Source organism: Egretta garzetta, unplaced genomic scaffold, assembly GCF_000687185.1.
Source record: "Egretta garzetta isolate BGI_Z169 unplaced genomic scaffold, ASM68718v1 scaffold15, whole genome shotgun sequence".
NCBI classification, from domain to species: domain Eukaryota; kingdom Metazoa; phylum Chordata; class Aves; order Pelecaniformes; family Ardeidae; genus Egretta; species Egretta garzetta.
The window spans coordinates 1569293-1585070 of NW_009259798.1; the positions used below are offsets into that span (position 1 = coordinate 1569293).

At 36.7% G+C, this 15778-nt stretch overlaps 1 protein-coding gene across 1 annotated transcript in view; it reads left to right on the top strand.

Annotated features, from left to right (window-relative positions):
* The window catches only part of TAF1B (TATA-box binding protein associated factor, RNA polymerase I subunit B), a 120327-nt gene extending 105631 nt beyond the window's left edge, over nucleotides 1-14696 (top strand). The window contains exons 9-15 of the mRNA XM_035895330.1: nucleotides 1511-1658; nucleotides 3798-3975; nucleotides 4294-4340; nucleotides 7118-7208; nucleotides 7586-7656; nucleotides 9809-10034; nucleotides 14187-14696. Coding sequence (XP_035751223.1) covers nucleotides 1511-1658; nucleotides 3798-3975; nucleotides 4294-4340; nucleotides 7118-7208; nucleotides 7586-7656; nucleotides 9809-10034; nucleotides 14187-14379 — 954 coding nt within the window. The 3' untranslated portion in view covers nucleotides 14380-14696. The remainder of the gene's footprint in view (nucleotides 1-1510; nucleotides 1659-3797; nucleotides 3976-4293; nucleotides 4341-7117; nucleotides 7209-7585; nucleotides 7657-9808; nucleotides 10035-14186) is intronic.
* Nucleotides 14697-15778: the final 1082 nt, after the last annotated feature.

The following is a 15778-nucleotide window of genomic DNA, read 5'->3' on the forward strand; positions in this document are numbered from 1 at the left end:
GGGGAGATCATGTAAAAAAAGCAAAGGAAATGTTGGCAATCATTCAAAACAATAAAAGTTGAGCATTGGCTACACAGCTTATATTAAAATAGATGAAACCAAATGATTGAATAAAAATGCATTATTTCAGTCTTACTGGTGTAAACATGATTTTAATCTGGTCTAGAAGAAACAGAAGCCTGAATTCACTCTTGTTCAGGAAAGTTTTGAATCGGTGCACAAAGTATAAACCCCTGCTAAATTACTCCTAAAGGAAAGTACCTTATGTACAAATTGACATGATAAACATGAATACATGATGAAGTGCTCTGCTGAATTAGAACCACCAACACAAGGAGAAAAAGCATTGCTTTTTATATGTTTAAAATAGTAAAGTAGCCTGAACAACTGAAAATTATCACTTTAAGAGGTAAATTCAAGTAATCATTTAAAATATAAAGGATTAAGAATGTTTAATAAAACAGTTAAAGTATTAAGAAACAAGGGTCAAGCCTTACAGTCCATACTTACGCAAACTTCAGGTCCTGCTGAGTTCATTATGAATAAAATAAGCATGTCAAAATCTGTCTGTAAGTTGTATTTTCCTCTAGCAGGAAAACCTCAGTTAGAAATTGGGAGAAGTTTCTTCATGCAGTCAGTAATTTTTAAAAGAGAGTTGCAGATTTATTTTCATGAATAAATACGCCAACCTGGAATTAGATTTTTTTTTTTTTTTTCTTTTTTCATGAAATTAAAGGTTCTGTGGAAAGGTTCTAGAGAATGTGAGTGTGCTACTGAATGGGAATGGGGACATGGTCACAAAGGCCAAGGAGAAGGCTAAGGTGACGAATGCTTTTTTTGCCTCGGTCTTTGCTGATAAGCAGTCCCGGGTCATTGAAACCAGTGGGAAAGTGCAGGGGAAGGCAGACTTACCCTTGGCAGAGAAGGAGCAGGCTAGGGAATATTTAAACAAACTGGACGTACGAAGGTTCATGGGCCATGATGGGATGCAGCCACAAGTGCTGAGCGAGCTGGCTGGTGTCACGGCGAGGACATTGTCAATAAGCAAGGGGCTTGGACCCGACGATCTCAAGCAATGCCTGCTGACCTCCACCCTTCTGTCATTCTGTGATCTCTTAGCTCTTTAGAGAGTTCACCCTCAATTACAGCCATTTGTGGGGTTTTTTGGGTGGTTTTGGGTTTTTTCCCCCAATGGTCTTTCTATTTTGCAGCATCTGGAGACATGCTGGTCGCTTCACAAAAAAGGTAGTGGGTTGGTTGCAGGTCTGAAGCAAATCTGTATTTGTCTTTTTATATATATGTCATGGGCTTTAAAACTAGCATGTTTCGTTTTTTTCTGCAGTCTGTTTCCATTCTTGCATGTGTGCTTAGTCATACATAGTGCTAGAAGGGTCTGTATAAGTAATTCTGTATTAAATAATACAGAATTTAACATGGCTAACTAATTTAAGATCAACAACAAATATGGTAATAGAGCAAACGTATAACACCCTCTAACCTTGTCTTTCAGTCGTGGCCTGTATATGAAGAAGTATACAGCAAAATGCTTGAGCTTGCAGCATTTTTAGACCTGCCTCGTTTTCCAGATATAACAGACAGCTGTTTTCTTCACCCAGACATACTGTGCATGAAGTACTTGATGGAAGCTAATTTACCTGGTAAATATTTTCTCAAACCCAAACTGATAAAATTTTTGTTTGGTTTATTAAACTCTAGCAAAAAAACTTGAATTACTACTTTAAAAGTGCCTACTCTTTTCCTTCTAATTTATACCTATTTAAGCTTGACCTGAAAGATAATTTCTGTAGAAAGCACCTTCATCAAATATTTAGAAGATGTATTATAGGCCCAGATATGTAGGGGCATGGTGGTGCTGGCTCTCTAAGGCTGTGGAGTGGATACTTCATTTCGAATCTTTCAGTATCCATGTGAACTAAGAGGCACTAGTTAAAGTCACTTGATTTATTAACTTTAGCTAAATGATTCATGAAGTTGGGACCTCATTGCTTTGCACTGGATTCATATATAATAGTGAATATATATTCCGTAAGATTGCATATTACCATTAATTTTAGTATGACAAGTGATCCTGCATGACAAATCAGCTGCTGTCTCGCTTGATTTCTGATACAGTTTTGAAATCATGTATTTCATAAATATTGAATATTTTTTGTTTATCCTAAAATTAAGTCTTGAATATTGAATTACCAAAGAAAGACTGGTAAGTCCTGGCATGTGAACTGTCTGTTGGGCTACTGTACTTACCATACTCCGATACCACTGGCACTGAAGATGAATTATACAAATAGCCTGTAAATTAATATTATTTTTTTTTCTCAAAGCATGCCAAAAATTAATAGTTTGGGATTTTTTATTGCCTTATTTTGCAGTTAGTTACATTGAATAAAGCTACTTGCCTTTTCTGTGTACTCACAGTTGAACGAAGAGAAGACAAACAACAGATTTAGGGCTAAAATTCCAGGGTAGAAATTGTGATTTTGTAGTTTTTACACCAGTGTTGCACTAGAGCCTACAGAGGATCACGTTATGTTTCAGATTTTGAAGTATCAGTTGAATCAAGGAAGCAGCTAGAATTTTGGCATTTTCAGATTTATTACAGAGAAATACAAAGCTAAGCACTGTTTGAAAGTTACTGTAAAAGAAGAATATATTGTCCTTTACTTTTTCCTTGCAACTAAACTTTTTGTCATGTAGAAGCATATTTATTTTTTTTTTTTACAATTTGAAAATGACTACTGTTGTCTAACAACTACTAAAAAATAAATTAAGCAATGAATTGGCAGTGCCTCTTAGGACATTATAATAATAATGAAAAGGCCATTTTAAGTATCTGAAATTAAAAGAAAATATACTGACAGTATTTATAAGAAAATTTGGTTTCCAGATTTTGTTGAACTTTTACTGTTATGTACAAGAGGATTAAAACCAAGTTCCTACTGAACTCTTTGTAAGCAGCAAGAGAGTATAAAGTGTAGCTGGATTAAGGTTGTACTTAGTCATACATTGCTAACCTTTGTGGAATCTGATGGTGATGTAACCAACCCTTGCATTTCTTGCTGAACAGGAAAGGTGAGAAATTTGGGGGATTTGTATCTGTGAAAAATACTCATAGAGTAATAAGAGATTGTATAGATATCATACCTCTGCTCTTGGAGCTGTAGTTGTACCTTTTTGACGTAACCCAGCTTTACAGTGTAATGCCAGCTTTAACCTGGGCTGGGCTTGTCTGTACCTTGGCCAGGCTTTGTTGGGGTAGCAGCGAGCGTTGCCCTGCCATGCTGGGCTGCTGTTCATACCCAACTGACTTCTTAAAAACCGGCCCGTCTTCCTCTTTGCAGTACTGAATCCATCCTTGTACAGGTGTTTTTAGTCAACATGCAGGAAAAAAATTAGTGACAAGTTTTTGGCTTTTGGTGGTTTTTTTGAAACTATCTTTATGCAGATTTAAGATAGGCTTTCCCACAACAATGTTCAGGATGATCTAACAACATCATTTGAGTAACATCAAAACACTATTAAAAATAAGATTTTTTTTTTTCCCTTTCTCCATGTGAATATTTAATAAGTTATGACTGTTTTCCATGTAAGCCCAGTGAAGGTTGCCTAGTATTTTAAAAAATACCCCAAAATACTTTTGTGCCTGAAAAAAAATTGCTGTCTAATGGTCCTAAAAGACATAAGCATTGTTCTCCTCAAATGACCAATATATTTGCACTGTAAAAGTAGTTCTAGCTTGCTCAACATACTCATTTTGTATTTTTATTTACATTAATCAGATGAATTGCATAATTGGACTTGTCGAGTGGTGAAAAAGATCTGTATTGGAGAAGCGGATTTCCTGACTCTTGTGCCTGGAAATAAGTCAACAAGAAAAGTGAAATACGATGTTCTTGCTGCAGCAGTTATTGTAGTGGTGCTTAAATTACTGTTTTTATTAGATGATCACTATGAATGGTAAGTGTACAGGCAAGTCTGTAGCAAAGGCCAAATTTCCAATAGTGCAAATGATTGTCATGGATCATTCTTTAGTAATATTAATTTTATAGTATTTGAATTTTGATTAAGTTCAATAGTGTAAAACATACACTGAAGGCATTTTAGATGTTAAATATTACTTCTTTTTATAAATCATCAGTTTGAACCTGAAGCTTGGAATAAAATTAGGGTGTAATTTTTGTCAGTTGTAGTTGAACTTCGTGTGAAAAGTGCAGTATTTGGATCTACAAAACAGCCTGACTTCTTTTTTCTTTTTTTTTTTTTTTTTTTTTTTAGGTTGCTTTCAGACTTTGCTGCAGAAAGAAATAAAAATAACAAAGAAGGTACATAAATATTCTAGTAGAAGCAGTCTTATGATTTTGTAAATGAAATAACTTTGTAATCAGGCTTAGAAAGACTTGTCTTATTGATTGTTAAAATGTATTTTTGTCATTTATTCTTTTAGGTCAAATCTTTATTCAAAGAAAACAGTAGATCTTGTTCACGTAAAATCATCTCAATTTACCTGCATAATTCTTATTGTACTGGATAGGGCAGTTTGGCACACATTTTGCTAGGTACCTTTCTGCTTCTCCTTGTGCATGTTTGCCTCTTGTTTTAGAATTTCATGCATGGTAGGTGAAGGTGAATGGATACGCAGTAAAGAGAAAAAGCGTTTTGATCGTAAATAGCAGATACTTATTAGGGGCATCAAACCACATTTATGATAAAATCTAAACTTGTTTAGTCTTGTTAAATAAAATGTCTTAGCGTGTAACATATTTCAGATGTAATCTATTTTCTTAGTCCAAATAATCCTGAGAGAGTGTGGAAAAGCTAGCAGCAATTAAGATAGAGAAGATAATGGTGTGAACATGGTTCTTTGAGGGCAGAAAGACCAAATCAAAGATTAGAAATCTTCAGGAAGATGTTCCGTGGCCTGATCCAGATCGGAGTTGAAGTTAAGATCAAAGATGTGTTATAGTGGTTTATTTTTTTAAGCCTTCCATCCAGTTTTGGGTCCATGTTGACCCTACTGTTACTTTTTAAAAAATTAAGTCAGTAATAAAATCAGCATTAGCCATGTGTGAGCACAGTTACTGCTGTATCTATAGAGAGTCACTACTGTTAACTAAAACTGGTAATTCTCATTTTCAAGTGGATACACAAACTTATTTTGGATCTTTTTTTTTTCCTTTTCATTTCCCTTGAAAACTTGAAGTATGTAATAGTGACAAAAGTAGAAGTTGTGCAACTGCTTACAAGCTGAGGCTCAAAGCCATTAATGTCTTAATGGGGTTTCTCCCTTATTAAGAAGTCTCACTGCCCTTGGGAATTAACAGCTCATTCTTTGCCCACTTTTTACTTTAAAATATGCTGGTGAAAAATCATCTGTCTGATATGTTATGTTCTCCTTGTCCTTAAAATATTGGGGTGATGGTGAGCAGCTGCGCAGAGTTGCTGATGTGAGAATTTCTGTTAAGTGCACTGATTACTGCCAGAGCTCAAAACTGCCTCTGGCATTTTCCCAAAGTTAGCGTGCTGAAATGAATAATGGTTAATACTGAGTTTTAAATATCCAATTTACATTGACTCCGTTCTCAATTTAACTATCCTTTCTCTAGGTTTTTGGTTTTGTTTTGTTTTTTTAATTAAAAAATAGTATTTCAGCTCCTACAGTTTTTCAAGACAAACTAGAAGCTGTAGTTACCTACTGTGTTTGTGTATGTATGTTCTATGAACTGCACACATACACGATACTTTTTATGTTCAAATAGAACATGAGATGGATATGTGTATGTGTGTATCACAGAGCTGTGTATTTTCCAGTCAGCTCAGCTCTATGAATGTCAGACTAGCAGTGCTGGCCAGGGAAACAGTTATTACAGTGTAGCATCAGTCTCTGAAAGTGGCTTTGCGTGTGACAGATGCTTAGTAATTCATAGGAAGTTTAATAAAAATTTCTCCCCTCTACCCCCCAGCCCCAAGACTGCCTCCCAGCACTTTAGGGGTACTTAAACCTCTGGGTTTAAGGAGTTTATAAAATAAGTTGTATCCACACCTTTGAGTTTTAAGAACTACTGAAGGGTCTTTCTTCCCTTCATTTGTCTGTTGCTTTTTGAGTCTGTCTGTATTTCTGGTATCTAAGACACCCTGTGGCAGGATAACTTGAACAGCAAAAATGCAGATAATACGAAACATACATAAGCTTGATTATAAGAACAGTATACTCACCTTCAAAACAGTTTAAACAGCTAGCTGGCAAAGCTAAGCAATGTACAAGCATCACATGCAGTGCAGCTGGGGTGATGGGGAAATGCAAAGCCTGGTTAATTCACAATGCAGATAATCCACCCACGGGTAATGAGAGTTGATTATATTTTAAATATATAAATCTACACCATGGTTCTGTTTGGAATTCTTATACACACTGTACCCAGTTGGTCTACTTCAGTCCTGTGCCTCTTTGGAATCAATGATAAGTGTGCTGCTAGAATGCCATACGCCTTAATGGTTTTGCATGTATTGGTAAATATTTGTTCACATATCAATGAGTGAAATTCCTGTGCTCAAAAACATGGGAGGCTGATATGAAGTGGATACAATTGTCTAGTCCATCCTTCCCGCCCTGTAACATTTCATGGATAGTAGGATAGACAGTGGGGAGCTGATGAAACTATTTGAAATCTTACATCTGAGCTTGTTTAGATCTTACTTGTTTAAACCTAAGCTTGATGTATAGTTTTATTAACCCCTTGGAGTCAACTTTCAGACAGATGAAGGCCACTTCTCACTGTGGAGATCTAGTTAATTTGGTAGAGGGGGAGTAGTTTCTATGCTTAACTTTCAGAAAGGAGGGAAAAGGGTTGAATTGTACTAATCTATGAAATCTATACTAAACTAAAGAGCTTCTTTGCACTTCTTATGACATGCTGTTCTCTCACTGCATTTCTGCATTTCTCTTTCTCACAGAATTATTAGGTCAAGTAAAGCACATGGAATTCAGGATAGGTTTGCATACAGGTGGAAGATGCAGGGTCTAACTGCACAGAGACCACCTTCTGTGTATTACATGTTTCTTTGACTTCTTCCCCACCTAAAATATCAATGTTTTATTCAGGTGGTCCATATTTTGAGTTCAAAAAGTGGTACAAGGTTATAAAATGTTCCCTGGATGTAGAGCAAAAGAAATTGGATGAAGAAAGAGCCAAGTAAGTGGGTTTCAAGTACTTTATCTTTTTTAAGGTAAACACTTTTATGTGAAATCCTGACCCTCACAGAAATTAAAAAGGTTGGGAATTTACTCCGCATTTCCATCCAGCAAGCTTGAGTGAATAGAGCATTAAAATTATATCTTAATTTTCTATTTACACTCATAATGTTTATCCAGCATATTAATTAAATGGTCACTTTCTGTGACAAGTAGTTTATACAACTGAACAATTAATTGATTACAGTAAATCTAGGCTTACATGTCTCATTTCGCCTACTCTGAAAAAAACTTTCTAGGTGGGGGGGTTGGCTATTCTTTTACTTGTTTGCTCCAGCTTTCTTTTTCCTAAGAATTCTTATGTCTCTTACTGGTAAGGTATCTGTGGAGATGTGAAAAGCCACTGTTTTATTCAGCCAAGAAGAAATCTAAAGTTCTGAAGAGAAGACGTGAGTAAACTTTGTCTCTTCCCAGCAACACAGAAATCTGCTCCAACTTTTCCCATCATAGAAGATCTGCAGCCTTCACTGTGATAACATTTACATCTTAAAATACTTTCTCCTCTCTCTTTCATCTCTGGGTACAATTAATGTAGTAGTATTTTACAACCCGTGGCTGGAAGTCTTCAAACAGACATTTTCCTTATGTTTAACTGAAACTGCCTTTGCCAGTCTTCCTAATGAACCTCATCTCAGAATGAGTACTCTGTCTTCATCTTCACTGGTTGGTCAGCTCCCTTTACATAACTGAACTTCGTGAATTGTTGTTGGTCTTCCATAGCTTTCCTGTCCCTTTTCTCCTTTACTTCCTCGTATCCTTTGGTATGGATATCCCAGTATGTCCTTTGGTAGACCTTGCATGTTCCTCTCTCTCCCACTCCTTCTTGCAGTCTTCTATAGAAAGTGAGGAAGGCTTGTCTGAACATGACTTCACTTGAATAGCTAGCTATATGTGGTCAGAATGCGGGTACATCTACTTTGTTTTAGCAGCTCTAGAAGTACTTGCAAGAAATTACCCTGTTTTACTTTGACATAAAAGCAAACAAACAAAACAACAAAACCCCCACTTGTCTGTGGAAATACGGAAAAACAGAATTTTATTGAACCAAATTAGATCTGAAGTTCTTCATTCTACATTTAATAGTAATCTAGTAAGCAGCAGATATTTGGAGAGATATGTTAAGTGTGGTAAGTGATATTTTTCCATTTATATGCTCTTCCAGTTTCTGGAAGTGACTGGTTCAGGGACTTCTAAACAAGTTGTATAATCCTATTTGGTCTGAAGAACTCATTTTGGATTTCTCCTTCAAGAGTGCAGTTGGGCTTTTTTGAATGTTCTCTCCCTTCAAAATTTGGTAGGGCTGATCTTTCAGTCAAGTCATGCTCTGTGGAAAAACGTGTTAACGTTTGTTTATTTCAAGCTCAGATGTCCTTTAGTTCCTGCATTTTATAAGAAAAAGTGAATAATGATTCATTGTTCATCGTTTCTGTGGCAATCTGGATTCCTCTTCTGGCTCTGCTTCTCTTCAAGCTAGAAGAGGACCACTTAGATTATGGAGCTTTACCACTGGCTGTTGCAAGCAGGAATATCACATAATGCCACTGCAACTGGGCAAGACTAATCTTAAAACAAATTAAAAATAGTAGAGACAAAGAATACCTATGCAAAGAGTGCTCTAGAACACTGACATGCCAGAAGGTTTTCAGAAACCTTTCTCAGCCTTTGTTTTTGACTGTAGATTTTAGTGTCCTTTTGAAAATTAAGCTTCCCAGTCCTTGGATTACTTTAGGATGTCTCTTCTGCTTTTTTCCAGTTTATGAATTAGTTTATTCAGATACAGATCATAAAAAGAAGTTGAAGCTCCAACACTGAAGCTCCAGTGTTTTTTAACCTAATTTTTATCCTAGGAAAACAAGGCTTAGGTGGTCATATCGTGTGTGGTGATCTGTCATGGTACCTTCTTTCCCTTCTCAGCCTCAGGAACTTACGGAAGTTTATCGTTCTTTCATCAGCAGTGGGGAAAGGTGCAGTGGAGTTTTTTGTTGTTTTTTTTCTTCCCAGTTGAAATTTGCAGCATGAAGAGTTTCATCTTAAATCCATATGTGTATGAAACCAGGCTTCCTTAATTCTGCTACACAGGAAACTACTCAAAAAATCTTAGCCAGTCAGAGTGATAGCATACAACCAGGATACAAACATAGGATACAACCAGCATACAAATATAGCAAAAGGCATCCTGGTGTGTGTCTTCCATCAGAATAAAAATACCAGCAGTTTCAAATGGATTTTGCTGTTTTTACTTGGGGAATCCTTTTGGAGTGCCCCAGTATTAATATCATTAGGTATGAAAGACATGGCACTCGAAATTGTCTTTCAAAATCTTTTCCCTAAAGCATGTGACAGAGTTGAATTTTAAATGGCGAACATACAGACCTTTGACGTTTTCTCAGTATTCTGTACAGAGGCTTAAAGAAAAAAGAAATAAAAAGGGAAAAAAAAAAAAAGGCACAAATACCCTATTTACTTCCTGTATTAATCAACTCTAAGCAGTATTCTAATACTTAATACTTTTGCCTTGGTCTTTTGTTTCTATTTGTACAGAAATGGTTGTGAACTTACAAAATCAGTTTGGCAAGCTGTCTGGTTCAGTGCGACCTGCTGAAAAGCCAAATCCTTCAAGTTTTCAGTTAAGTTGGTCTGAAGAAAACACAGATGGGAGTTGTTTTCACGGGCATAGCCTGAAGGGAATTTTGCAAGAAAAATGTGGTTTACTTACTGCCATGAACCCTGACTATTGGCTGTGTACAGTTAAACTATGTACTGAGAAGTAAGTATTCAAATTTTTGTTAAATACATTTTGGAAAGTTCTCCTGACAGTAAAGCGCTATATATATACTTTTACAAATGACAGCTTTGGGGTGTGTTCGCAGCTAAGTATTCACATATAGTTAAAATCATTTGTAGAAAGGGGCGTGTGCGGAATGTTTAGTCTTGGATTGGGAGTAGACAAATTGTAATACGAAGAGTGATCAAAGTGAGCTTTTGAGAAGAGAGGAGATGAGACAAAATCAACAACCAGAATCACGTGGCAAGAGTAGCAGCTAGATACAAATACTCACCTCACTTCCTTCTGCATAGCATTTTAGAATACTGTCCACAGCTCTCCAGAGAATGGGAAAACGGTTCCATTCCTCTCTCTCCTGGCTCCCCCAAAAGCATAGGAAATTAATTTTTTTAATCACTGTCCTTCTTTTGTAGAGGCCTTAATCAAAATTAAAGTTAAAATTAGCAGTTGGAGTTCAAATAAGCAGGCAATTAATGCCTCCAGAACATATTTTAAAAAAAAAAAAAAATTATGAGTGAAAAGGACTCACTATTTCATCTAAGTATATCAGCAATCAACAGTTGTATCTTTTGCAAGCAGAAAAGTTAAAGAAGAAATATGGGAAAAGAAATAATTTTGTGCTGTTACGGAATTTTAATGTCTATCTTTACTAGAGAACTGTTCCCAAATCCTGACTTTCTCAAGTGAAAGGGATTTTTTTTTTCCAGTTAAGGTTATCTCAAAACAGTCATGCTATTTGTTAGTGAAATTATTTTCTTTTAAGGACCTAAGTAGCAAGGAGAATGATAGCCCAACTAATCCAGCCTTGTACAAAGTTATAGAGATATTTCAGTATCTGTCTGGTTTGTGTCGAACTCAGTCTTCCTTTAATATCTTCTCCTCTTACGTCAAATTCAGCAAAAATTGGTGAGTTTTCTGTTTGGTGGGTGCTGGCAGAGAACCATGGCCAGAGACAGAGAACAAAAACCCTGCTGAGGGAGCATAGGAGCTTGGCAGCATTTACTCCAAGGAATCGAAAATATCTAAGATTGAGTTTCTCACAAAAAAAAGTGTAGGTAAGGCTTCTGGATCATAGATCAGATTTTGGTTCTGCTATAGGTTAGAATGATAGAATCGTTTAGGTTGGAAAAGACCTTTAAGATCATCAGGTCCAACCGTTAACCTAACCCTGCCATTGTATCATGAAATCCTAATCCAGAAAATGAATGTACCAGCGGGTATCAGTGAAAAAGATGAACTTTGCAGATGGATTGGATTTTTCTGAATTTCTCCTGTGAGCAGTTGGGGTGTGTTTTTTTTGAAAAGTGGTCGGGGTACGTTAATGTGAAATGAGATTTCATTAGTGCATTGAATAACATCTTAAATCTTTATCTGGTATATACTTCTAAATGTCATGCTTAGGAAAGCAACAGCCCCTACAAAATCTTAGTGATATGTTCCTGATTTTTAAAACATTAAATACTGCCCTTGAAAATAACTGGCTTTTACGTGTATGCAGTCTTTTCTGTCTTTCAGTGGATTTATTTGCTTATCTTTATTTTCTTTTTCACATTGCCTTTCACATATCCACCATGACAGAAATGGGTTGGAATAATGTAAACACAGTGTTATATTACAAGAGCTTTGGCTGTATGGATTCATTCTTTTGTATGAATAAGAAGCTTTTTTTTTTTTTTGAAGGGAGGAGAGGTAATAATCCTTTTACCACAAATTTGCGTAAATCTTATGTACACACTGAATGAGTGGATATTTCGGTGTATGTTTGTGTGAATAATCTTTCATGCAAAGTCTGTTTTTAAGCCTACATTTTCATATGTAATATATTAAAATGTTAATGGCAAACTGTCATAGCCTTCATGAAACAAGATTTAAATTTAAATTCTTACCGGCTAAATTTCCCATTATATCATTTGCAATGCAAGTAGTTAATTATACATCTGACACTTACTTAGCTTTGGAAAACATCATCTACTCCCTCAGATATGAGGTTTTATCCTATACAAGTGTGTGTTTGTATAATAGAACTAAAACCAAACTTACAAATTCTCTTTCTCTAAAAATCAGCATGGTCTAGCTGGGACTACTGAAACACTTTAATCCTAGGACTAGGGTATGATGTCAGTGTGGGCAAAGCTGAGATTGGTCAAATGGTTGGTAAAGCACTTTTACATTTTCTTTTGTTTTAAAACTTTCAGTTTTAAACTGGATTCTAAATTGATTTGGAATAGTTTAGGTGATATATGATGAGGTATTATAATGTGTGAAAAATGTTAAGAAAAATGGATTTTGCTTATTGCATCTAAATCTAAAATCACTTGGGATTTTTTTAGCTCTTCAGAGATGCTCTTAGGGTAAATAGCATAAAAATAGCACAAAATGGGGCAAAAATAGGTGTGTTTAGGTACTCTTGTGAAAAGCATAACTGCAGTTAATCAAGTAGGTGCTTTACAGTATTGATGTATTTAATGCATTTGCCTTAGAATACACAATATCACTCCCCTGCCTCCCTCTCCCTAAGGTGAAAACTGAGATTTGACACCTAAGTTGCCGTAAGAGCTGTAATTGCTGAATCTCACGGTTAGGACTAGGACGTAGCAAAATGTCTTAATTCATGTTAGCCCAAAAATGCGGAACCAACAACGTTTCTCAGTGAAGCCCAAATTTAGCAAATGCATTGGGTTGTGGGGTCAGCTAATTTGTTCTGATGCTGCCAAAATATCTGATATAACTTAGGTTTTGGAAGAAGTCGCTGGCTGCATTTGGGGAACGTGAGGTAGGGCAGAGGATGGGATGTACGGTACAAGAGACCTAATTTCAGGTTGCCAAACTGCCAGACTTTGGGAGGCTTTAAACAAAAGACTCCGCTCCCTGAAGTGCGGCTTGCGTGGCACTCCAGGACGGGTCCGTCTGTTCCTCCAGTTTGAGGTAAAATGTAAATGTTTGTTGGGCCAGAGGGAGTGAGCAAATGACTCTATAGTCTAGTAATTAGCACACTTGCCTGTAAATTGGGACAGACAGGTTCCAGTCCTTGTTCTGGTGAATATTTAAGACCGCTGCTCTGAATCAGACAGAGGGGAAATTTTAAACCCTGCTTCTCTGCATCCCAGGGCAATACCCAGTAAGACAGAAGATGCCTGGGGCTTATATGGTGAATAGCACCTAGATCCTAATGTAAAAGATTGGGGTTTTTTTAAAATTGAAACAGCTGGATTTTATACTATTTTAAACTTACCACTTTTAATAAAAACAAATTTGGGGCTAAGCCAAAACAGGGTATTTTTCCGACGTAAATTGCTGAACTTAATGTTTACAGAGCTATCTCTGTGGTCTGTCTGCTGTGTCATCTTTTGTACAGTCTGACGCTTGTTATCAGCAAGTCCGGTCTGCTATTTTCATTATATACTTCATCGATAAAGTCACCTCATCATTTTCATTAACGTTTTCACTGACATCTACAAAATAAAAGCAGAAGGCTGTTACAGCACTAATTACTGTCTGTGGGACCTGGACAATGTTTGCCCCAGTGTTTCCTGTGTTACTTCATTGACTTGAATTCAACTTTTCTCTCTTGTTTTCTAGACAGGTAATTTATATATAGCCCACAAAGGCAATGGGCAAGAAGTGGATGGGTTATAATCCCAAGGCATAGTGTCAGGAAGAGGAGAGGAGACCCTACAGAGAGTGTGGGCAAAGAATAAAGAACCTGGGGTGTCTGCATTGAATAGTCTTAGAAATTTTAAAAATAGGTCAAGGTAGCCATTTTCACACTCTGCTACATTTGCTAAAAGCTGGCAGAACAAACACTGGTTCAATTCACTCCTGAAAGGCAAAGAGTGTATTCTTTGGTTTGAGTATGATCCTGATTGACAGTGCAAGAAGCTATACAGGCTTTTCCTTCCTACCGTGTCTGCACCATCTCTGAACATGTCTTGGTCCAGTTCTCTACTTCAGGGTTTTGCAGGAGTGGATCCCTTCACAGAATCGACATTGTAGACCAAAATTGTGATTTATGCTGTTGGTAAAATGTAGAATTTTCCTCTAATTGCAATTAAATATATAAATGCTAGCTAAATACTAACTAAATACACTTGTAATTTGGTTTGTTTGTTTTTTTTTTTCCCTCTTGCTTTTCAGAATGTGTGGTCATCTGGCTCATTACAGAGAAGTGGACTTTCCCCAGAGTTACCATTTTGTACTAAGGTTATTCTCCTTTCTTTTGAGGATACAGCCCTCTTATATCCATGATGAGGTGTGTGTGATAGAACACAAACTTTTTAATAAAAAACTCCGTAAAAAGTCAAAATGCCACATAGGCCTGAGGAAGTAAAAAGGCCTAAAAATAACAGTATTAAAACCATTTAAATGAGTTGGTTGGATCCCAAACCATGATATTACATCTAAACTTACACTGATCCTTTTGCCTGAATGGAAACATTTTGTTAAGATCGTAGTGCTGAGATCTACTACTGTACTTCAGCTATAAATGTAATTTTATCTATATTTTAAGTCACTGGTTTCCAGCTGGGAAAGTTACCAAGGAAACTGTTAATCACGATTTATTTCCTCACTTTGCATCAGAGCCAACAGGAAGCTATGAAATTACCATTTTTTTGGCATAATTGTAGATACTTTGAGTGTACAGGACAGCCCATTAGCATCTAATTACATTGTGAGATTTTGCAATGAAAATACTATCTATTTTTTTACCTACTGTTGTGGGACAGCAAATGTATTTCTAGAAAGTCATTTTTACTTTGTGTTGAAATAGAGTGTTAACCAATAAAAGGAGCAGTTGGTTGATGTTTTCACTGCAGTGAGTTTTTTTTAGTCACTGTTTCTAAACAAGCTGTTCTGGAGCAACTCTGGCACTGTTTTCTGCCTTTCCTTGCAGCCTGTCTATCTCCCACTCTCTTCTTATGCCCAAGCCTCTCATTCAAGTTAACACCTCTCAGGTCCATGTTCCACTCCAGGCTTCACAGATTTTGCAGCTACTTTTATACCTGGAACTGCCCATCCTGTTTCTTGTGCAACGGTAACTGCCAGGTCCTCCTGTCATTCTTCTTTTGCAAGGCTACTGTCATTTGAATTTCTTCTGACTGCTTTATAATCCAGCATCTTCAGCAGCTTGCACCTCAGCCAGTTTCTCACGCTCAATCTTACTTATGCACTGTGTTTTTAAACTGTCACAGACAACGTGTAAATGAAGTTGGGTGCTGCCACTACATGAAAGACACCATAACATATACATATGTTGAACAGATATGTTGAGTAGATCCCCAGATGAATAATGCGGCTTTCGGTTGAATGAAGTAAAATTCAGCAACGCTAACTGTCAGTACAGAGTACAGAAGTTGCCAAATCTATTTGATCAAAACCTAAATCAACAGCTTTTTCTAAGCATTATTATAGACAAGAAAAATGGTGTCTGCAGACTTTAAAAAGAGTAATGGCTTCCTTCCAGGGCTTCAGTGAGATGTAATCTGGGAAGGTAATCAGTCCAGTGAGTAGACTCTGAGTACGATGGAAGGGTTTGAAATCTGTCGCAGTTCGATCCATGAAGCCATTGTCTAAAAATTGAGAACAGGCGAATGACAGGAGGGGCAATGTGCTGCCCTACCTGTCTGGAGCAAAGTGGTAAAGCAATATTTCAAGCACAGGTAGAGCAGACAGACCTATTCAAGGTAAATTGTACTAGTCACTTGGAAATACTGGCAAACCAGGAGGCT